General features: G+C 55.2%; 1 protein-coding gene across 3 annotated transcripts in view; it reads right to left on the minus strand.

The window, feature by feature from the left end:
* MYH14 (myosin heavy chain 14) overlaps nt 1-8,843 on the minus strand; it is a 107,884-nt gene that overhangs the window by 39,237 nt on the left and 59,804 nt on the right. For all 3 annotated transcript variants that reach the window (XM_006160113.2, XM_014592265.1, XM_014592264.1), the window contains 6 exons: nt 8,674-8,795; nt 5,435-5,504; nt 5,148-5,308; nt 4,063-4,171; nt 1,438-1,569; nt 169-375 (listed from right to left, as the gene is read on the minus strand). In XM_006160113.2, the coding sequence (XP_006160175.1) occupies nt 169-375; nt 1,438-1,569; nt 4,063-4,171; nt 5,148-5,308; nt 5,435-5,504; nt 8,674-8,795 (801 nt within the window). The remainder of the gene's footprint in view (nt 1-168; nt 376-1,437; nt 1,570-4,062; nt 4,172-5,147; nt 5,309-5,434; nt 5,505-8,673; nt 8,796-8,843) is intronic.

An 8,843-nucleotide genomic window follows, 5' to 3' on the forward strand; every position in this document is an offset into this window, starting at 1 on the left:
AGTTTCCCTTATTAGAACCAGAAAAGTATTAGTTTCACTTAAGTCACTTAGAATTGCCTTTTCTGCAAATTCGTGGCCAAGTGAGACATGGTTTGCAGAAACAAAGGTGGTTAGGGTAGTTGGAGGATGTGGGGAGGAGGTGCCCTGGGAGGCATGCAGGGGCCAGACCTGTATGTGCTGCTGCAGCCTCTTCTTCTCGCTTTGCAGCTGGCGGCTGCACTCCTCTTCCTCGCCCACGCGAGCCTCCAGCTCCGACACCACCAGCTCCAGCTCTTGCTTGCGGGCTGCTAGCCGCCCCCGTGTCTCCTCTGCCTCAGCACATAGCTCTGCCTCTGCTCGCAACTGCTCCGCCAGGTGAGTGCGCTCCTCCTCCAGCTGCAGCAGGGTGGGAGGACAGTGGTCAGCAGGCGGTGGCTCCAGGGCTGCCCTCGGTGCAGTGCCACCCAGGCCCTCATCCCCTAACTTGCTCTGTCCCTCTCCAGGCCTTGGAAGGGAGAGTGAGGTAGGAGACAGTTCCCAGCCTGCTCCTCCCTTCAACCATGGACTGAGCCTCCTGGGTGTCTCCCTCTCCCTCATCTCCCCACAGCTTATCAGTCCTGGCCCTGGCCCTCTCTGCCCTGGCCCCTCCTCTCTCCCCACAGGCCCAGCAGGCTCAGGTCTCATCCTCTCCCTCCTGGACTCTCGCCCCAGCCTCCCAGCCTCCAATAACCCCAGCGGTCTCTTCTATCATCCTGCATCTTACGTACTCTCCTACGCCTAGAAATTTAACCAAATGAAATAATTCAAAAAAAGCAAACAGAAAAACACTTAAAAGGTCTGCTACAGCATCATTTTAAGACAGCAGAAATATTGAAAACAATTGAAAGTCCACTGTTTACCTGCCACAGCCCTGCCCCCAAGTCCCAAAGCCCAGCTCCAGAGCATCCTGGCTCTCTGGGACATGCCCACTCCACCCAAGTCTCTGGCTACACCCTCGGAGCCCGACTCCCTGCACTTCATGGCTCAGTGCTCAGACCGGAGACACCGTGATCCTGCAACCCGCTTCTCTCCACACAGCTTAGTCTGCTCAAGCACATGCTGGCTCAACTAGCCCTGACCATCAGGCCCTGGCCCCACCTCTCATACTGTGGTTCAATCCACAGCCCCACCTCTCATGTTCTGACTCCACCCACAGCCCCACCTCTCACACCCTGACTCCACCCATTGCCTCACCTCTCATGCTCTGGTTCTACCCCCAGCTCCACCCCTAACGCCCTGACTCTACCCACAGCCCCGCCTCTCATGTCCTGGCTCCACCCACAGCCCCGCCTCTCATGCCCTGACTCCACCCATGACCCCCCCTCATGCCATAGCCCCATCCAGTGCACTGCAGTTCTTGCCTTGGCTCCACTGCAGCCTCTCTTAAGTCCTGGCCCTACCCATGGCTCCGCCCCTCACCTGTGCCATGCGTTTCTGGAGCTCGCCCACTTCCCTGGCACTCTGCTGCTGTAGCTCCTGCACTTTCTGCAGCTCCTCCGCCCGTGCCTGCAGCACTTCATCCTGACGTGTCACCTGCAGCAGAGGCTTCACCTAGAGGGCAGTGGAAGATGGTGAGATGGCTGGCTCCCAAGCTGGGAGCTCCGCTGGCCCAGTGGCTAAGGGTTCTCTCCTAGTGGGACCATAGTCCCTGGGATGGAATCCCAACTTCTCCACCTACTGGCTCCATGGCCCCTGCAGGCAGTGCCCAGTCTGTCACGGGAACATTACTCCCCACTTGGACGAAGTGATGCACCACTACAAAGAGTGGCAGGGATGTGGCAGACCCCCGGCAATGCTGGGCTCGTTCCCTATGTGAACCCTCCACAGCCCAAACTGCTGCTCTTCTGTAGTTCTCAAGGGCCGCAGTAGAGATGTGCTTTGTATTGTTAGATCCGGGGCAGGTGGCAGGTGCGCGTGCCTCACACACGCACAACTGAAAACCACCCGCCCCCACCAAGCGGGCATCTCTGTTGTGTTGTTTCGTACTTGGTTCTGCCAGGCCTGCTTGAGTCCGTGCTCCCGTCTGCACCTGTCACCGTCCCCCGCACTACGACGGCAGGCAGCACAGTGTCCTGTGACTCTCCTTCGAGACTCGTGGAGCCACAGCCCACAGCTACCCTGCCAAGACCGAGGGTACGACAGCGATACTTCACGAGCCGTGAGGACTAACTCCTCACTGGCCACAGTGAACCAGCTACTGCCTCAGACCGAGGGCTCCAAGGCAGGGCTTTGACTGGTTTATTTGCTGTTTTAGCCTTCACCCCCATGAAAGATCTTGGGACATAGTAGGTACTCAACACGCTGGGGGAATTGGGCTGACCTCTCAGACATTGTATTAAGGATTGCATGGGGGAATAAATCCTATTTTTTATTTAAGGAGAGATTTTTGCTATAGGGTACATGCATGAGATAGACAGAGAGACAGAAAGCGAGAAATCACCCCCCAGGGGGGATGGTCATGCCGCAATCCCTTCTCCTCCATTCTCCTCTTGGAATTGTGGGCATGCACACGTGCCTGGCGTGAGTTTTAAGCTGCCAGGTCCAGGACTCAAATTGTGGTCGGCTATGTGGGAGTCCAGCAATTTAACCAGTACGCCACTTGCTGGTCCCAACACATCCTATTTTTTTTTTTTTTTTTTTAGAGATTTTCACTGTAGGGCACGTGCACTCACCAGACAGACAGAGAGAGACATAGAGACAGAAAGCGAGAAATCACCCCCCAGGGGGGATGGTCACGCCGCAATCCCTTCTCCTCCATTCTCCTCTCGGGATCTTGGGCACGCACGCACACGCGCCCGGCGTGAGTTTTAAGCCACCGGGTCTGGGACACGAACCGCAGTTGACTACGTGGGAGTCCAGCGACAAAGCCATTACGCTAACTGCTGGTTCCCAACCAACACATCCTATTTTTTGGAATGAAATGTTGGTCAATTCTAGAATAGTCAATTAAGATATTTAAACTAAAAAAAAAACAAGAATTGCATTGAAAAGAGTGCTTTCACCCTCCGACCTCCACCTCCCTTCCTCCTCCCCACTTTCCCCAGGAGAAACACACTGCTCTGAGTCCTAATGGGGCTGATGACCTGCTCGGACCCTGTGCTTTGGATGGGCACAGATGCCAGCCTGCCTCTTCTGACACACATAAACTGATGCTGAGGTGGTCACATGACTCCAGCAGGACCAACGAGGGTGAACCCAGAGAATCTGGCCGAACTCTGAGATGAGAGGAGACCAAGTCGGGCGAGGGGCGAGTGTGATCTCGAGGTGATAGACCAGGAGCAAAGGCGGACGGACCCTTGTGCGGGGAGGGGAGAGGCTAATAGCTGGGTTGTCCAAACCCTGCACATTCGAGAGAAAGAGCTGGCCTGTGACAGGCTCCTGGGAGGGAAACTCTAAGCCCCGGAATGTTCTGTCCGGGAGCCTCTGTTTCCCTGGGAGTCAAGCCACGCCAGGTGTCTACGCTAACACTGACTTACGGGTGGCCTTAGGCCCTGAGGTCTGTCTGACCTGCTGTGTCAGGTGCGTGCCACGTCCAGTAACAGTCCCCACACTGAGGCTCAGGGCAGCTGCCCTCGTGAGTCCCCGGGGTGAGTTATCACCTGTCGTTGCTGGGGAGCGACAAGTGCACTGGGAGAGGGTGGCGGGGGCTCACACCGTCTCCCCTGGACCCTGCCTTACCACCTTGTACCTGTGCTGATTCTGTGTCTTGTTATTGTACCTACTGTGAATACAACGGCTTTTCTACATGCCGTGAGTCCCTCCAGCGCATCACCAGCGCATCTCACTGACCCTGAGGCTGGTCTCGGAGGCCCCGACTCAGCCCTGGATCCAGCTGCACGGGAAGCTGTCTTTTATCTGTTGGTTTGAGTCAGATTTTTTCCATCACTTGCTACCCAAAGCATCCTAGCTAATGAAGGCTGGGCTGACCGGCCGCATGCCACAGATGCAGACGACGGAGGCCCAGATGGAGGAAGTCACTTGTCCAGGCAGGCCAACCCCCGAGGTCCTCCTCACCGCGCAGGCCACTTCCCCCAGCCGCCGCACCTTAGTGAAGAGCCGCCACCACTGCCAGTGTCTCAGCTTGAGGTAGGCCGCGCAGTTCCGCTGCATCACCCGCAGGGCACTCTGCTGCTGCTGCCGCTTCTGGAAGGCCCTGGGGAGGTGGACGTTACTGAACACCCACTGTGTGCAGGCTTTGTTCCGGGCACCAGGTCATGCGTTCAGCCCGGTGGTTCTCTGCCCTTGTCTCCCTGTGCCTGCCCCACAGCCACAGCCACAGCCCCGGCTCAGGCTGGTCCTCCCACAGCCAGACTCTCCCCCTAGGCTCCTCCCCGGCCCCACAGCCCCAGCTCGGGCAGTCCTCCCCCAGACTCCTCCCCGGCCCCACAGCTCCAGACTCCAGAGGGTCTTTCTACACCGCCCCTCCCCTACTCGCTGCCTCCCAAGGCTCCCCAGCACCCCTGGCCTAGGCCCCCACCCCAGCCTGGTATTTGGGGCATTCTTTCCTGCTATTCTCTTTATTCCCTGGAGGAAGGAGACCTCCCACAAAGTCCCTGGTTCCGGAGATGCCCCAGGCTCGCCCACCACTGGGTCTGCACAGCTGCCTGTCCTGCTGGATCACCTTTCCCGACCTCCTTTGCCCACCCGCTTGTCAGGTGTGGCCTGGGGTGTCTTGCCTGCGGCAGGGCCTCCTTCCTGCACCTCTATGATCTTCCCCAAAGCGCGTCTCAGCCCAGACTGTCGCTGCACACGTGTGTCTCCCTCCTCCCCAGGCTGGAGTCCTCTGAGGCACTGCCCGGGAGGGCGAGCAACCCCAGCTGGTTTTCCCTGGGCCTTCTCTGTTTTGGCACTAGCGTCCGACATCCTGGGACACCGGTCCTGGGATGGCTGGTCACCCTATGGCCAGACCTAGCTCCTCTGGGTCTCCAGGACCACTTAGCTCATGGCCTGGCACTGGTGCCCACCAAATACCACTGTAGAACCAAGAAGCCTGAGCACCCGGTGGCTCCCTCCACCTGTTTCTCAGCCCTCCCACCATCCTGGAGGCCCTGACACCTGGGGCCATCCAGTCATCCCTTTCCTGACCCGGCCTGAACCAGCAAGCCTTGGGAGACAGCGAGGTCCCCTACTTGCGAGCCAGGTATCCCCGGGCAGCTGCTTGGAAGGACACAATGATGTCCGTGACCTTCAGGTCCCGCTCTTCTTCCAGCTGGGCCAGGACTCCTGCTCGGAAGAAGATCTTGCTCTGTCCCACACGGTAGAGGTTGGGGTCCAGTTCCAGGGCCTGGATCTGTGAGGAGAGGTGACGGGAAGAGAGGGGATGAAGGGGGAGGAATGGCGGGCAGGCGATCCCAGCGTCCCTCCTCCACCCCTGGGCCTCGTTCATGCACACTCCTGCAGCCCCGTCCACACTCACCATCTTCTCACAGGCCTGCTTCCCGTCCATGAAGCCCTTGGGGATGGCATTGGGCGTCAGGATCTCGTACCTGTGGTGGGCGAGGGTGGGGCCGGGCAGTTACGACAAACCCTGGGTGCCTGCCACAGTCAGATGCTGGGCTCAGAGTGACAAATAGTGATCACAGGGGTAACTCTAGCAAAAGCGGTAACACGGGCCAGCAGGTGGTGCGGAGGTCAAGGTGGATGGATAACACGTGGCTGACTTCACGGTTCATATCCTGGACTCAGCAGCTTGAAAAACATGCCAGGTGCACGTGCATGCCCCAAATCCCGAGAGGAGACGAGTGGAGGGGATGGCGGCACGGCCACCCTGTGCCAGGGCCTGAGCTCAAGCTTTCCAGAGGTTTCCTTCGAGTTTCTGAGTACATTTCGGGATAATGTGTTTGACAGACACATACCCGTCCGTCTGCAGAGCTCCTGGCCCCCCATTCCATCTCCGCAGATCGTGACATTCTATATAAAATAACGTATGTGATACATACAACATGCACACCACGGAGTCCTCATCAAGTCTGCGGGAAATACACATAGGCAAATACTATGCAAATGGATCAAAATTTTTTTGCTATATATATAATTTTTTTTGGAAAGGTTTTTGCTATAGAGCATGTGTGCTCGCCAGAAACACAGAGAGAGACAGAGAGACAGAAAGTGAGAAATCACTCCCCAGGGGGGATGGCCACACTGCAATCCCTTCTCCATTCTCCTCTTGGGATCCTGGGCACGCACGCACACGCGCCCGGCGTGAGTTTAAGCCACTGGGTCTGGGACTCAAACCACAGACAGCTACATGGGAGTCCAGCAACATAGCTGTTACACTAACTGCTGGTCCCTAAATAAATAAACATTTTTTTGCATTGAAATAAACTAGTACTTTCTTTCCTTTTTAAAATTTTTTAGAACGTTTTGCCTTAGGGTGCTTGTGTTTGCCAAAGAGAGGGAAAGAAACAGTGAGATAGAAAGCAATAAATCACCTCCTGGGTGGCCATGCCACAATCCCTTCTCCTCCTTTTTCCCCTTGGGATCTTCAGCACACATGCACATGCGCCCAGCGTGAGTTTCAAGCCACTGGGTCCGAGACTCAACTGTGGTCAGTCATGTGGGAGTTCAGCAATGTCACCACTACGCCACCTGCTGACCACATAAGTTAGTACTTTCATCCCACTTCATGATCTTTTCGGAATCCCATTGGGTGTGTGTTCCTGCATGCGTGCGTTGCAACTACTGAGTTCTTGACAAGGGCATGCATGATTGAGGAACTGGATTTCTGATTGTACTTAATTTTAAATAAGTGAAATTTAAATTTCAAAACAGAAGCAGTTTCTAACATTTTCCTGTTAAACCAACTTTGTTGTTTTGATAGGACGACATTTTCTTTCGCTCACTGGAATTTAGTGCCTGAACTGAGATGTGCTGTGAGCACAAGATACTGAATTTCTGAGACTCGGCAGGAAGAAAAGAGTGTAAAGTATCTCATAAATAATTTAAAATATTGATCACACGTTAGCAATATCTGGTAGGGAGCTGGCAGGTGGCGTGGTGGTTAAGGCACTGGACTCCCACATGGCTAACTGAGGTTCAAGTCCTAGACCTGGTGGCTTGCTTTCTCACTTCCCTTCTCTTTGTTAGTCTCATGCTCTCTGTCTTTTGAATGTACATGCCTTGTAGCAAATTAAAATAATAATAAATAAAATTAAATAAACAATTAAAAAAGTTTTTACATTATCTGCTATTCTGATGCACTGGATTAAATATTTCGTTGAAATTAAATTTGCCTCCTCCCTCAGAGGGCATGTGCGCTCGCCAGGGAAGACAGAGAAAGAGGGAGAAAGCACCTGTGCGGGGTGTGGTCCTGCTGACATCCCTCCTCCTCCACCCCCATCCTGTCAGGATTTGGGGCATGCATGCACAGGAGCCCAGCGTGATTTTTCAAGCCACCAGAGCCGAGATTCTAATTGTAGTCGGCCATGTGGAATCCTGCTCCCTCAACCACTAGGTGACAGGGCTGTTCCTTGTCTATTTCTTTTGACTTTTTATTTTTAATTAAATTTTTAAAAAAGGTTTTTACCATAGGGTGGATGTATTCACTGGAGAAACAGTGAAAGGAAAAGTGAGAAATCACCCTTGTGGGGGATGGCCGTGCCAGAATCCCTTCTCCATTCTCCTCCTGGGATTTGGGGCACGCATGCACACATCTGGTACAATATTCAAGATGCCAGGTACAAGACCAAACCACAGCTGACCAGCGGGAGTCCAGCACCTCAACTACCACACCACCTGCTGGCCCCTCTTTTCACTTTTTTAAGTGTGGCTACTAAAACTTTTCAAATGCAAATGTAGCTCACATTCTTTTCTCTTTCTTATTTTTTTTTTTAACTGCTATAGGGAGGGTGTGCTCACCAGAGAGAAGTGAGGGGGATATAAGAAAGTATGGGGGGGCATGTTGCAATCCACAATCCCATCGCCTTCATTCTCCTGGGATTTGGGGAGCACACACCCACACCTGCCAGGTACGCTTCTCGCACTGCCTGCTGGGACCTGACCCGCGGAGTCAGCGTGCGAGGTCGGGCGGCCCTCACCACCCCGGCTGGCCCGACTGGCCGCATCCGCACTTGCACGCAGCAGCGTCTTTGTCACAGTACTGCCGTGGTATTTGCTTACTAGACTGACATTTTCTGTTCTAGCCTTATCTGCTTTGTTTTTCCTTTTTCTGGTTTTTGCCATGGGCACGTGCACTCACTGGAGAGGAGAGAGACAGAGGGAAAGTGAGAGATCAGCCCCCCCAAGAGGGATGGCCACACTCTAATCCCTTCTCTTCTATTGTCCTCTCAGGATTTACACACACACACCCAACCACACACACACACACGTGCGTCCAGCATGATTTTCAAGCCACCGGGTCCAGGACTTGAACCGCAGTCAGCCATGTGGGAGTCCAGCGACATAACCAACATGCCATCTGCTGGCCTCCTCTACTTGGTTTTCAAAGAGGTGCAGACTGCCGCTGGCCCTGGTGATTACGTGTTCATAGTGTGGCGGCTTGAGGCCGCCTTAGCGCTCTGGGCGCTTTCCCCCGGTGCACTGAGCGGCTGCGCTTCCGCAGGGTGAGTACCGCGGGGATGGGGCCAGGGGGGCTGAGGTGGGACGCAGGTGCAATGGCTTCCGAACCTCCCCCAGCGCGGCCCTGCCTAGGCTCACCGCTGCCGGAACTCCTGGAAGAGGATGCGGTTGGGGAAGCCCTGGCGGCAGATGCGGATGCCCTCCAGGACGCCATTACAACGCAACTGGTCCAGCACCAGCTTCGGCTCCAGCTTCCCGGCCTGCGGAGAGAGGGACGGACGGCGGGGGGGCACCGGGGGCGGCACAGC

This window comes from Tupaia chinensis, unplaced genomic scaffold (assembly GCF_000334495.1).
Source record: "Tupaia chinensis unplaced genomic scaffold, TupChi_1.0 Scaffold000673_1, whole genome shotgun sequence".
In the NCBI taxonomy this organism is placed as follows: Eukaryota; Metazoa; Chordata; class Mammalia; order Scandentia; family Tupaiidae; genus Tupaia; species Tupaia belangeri.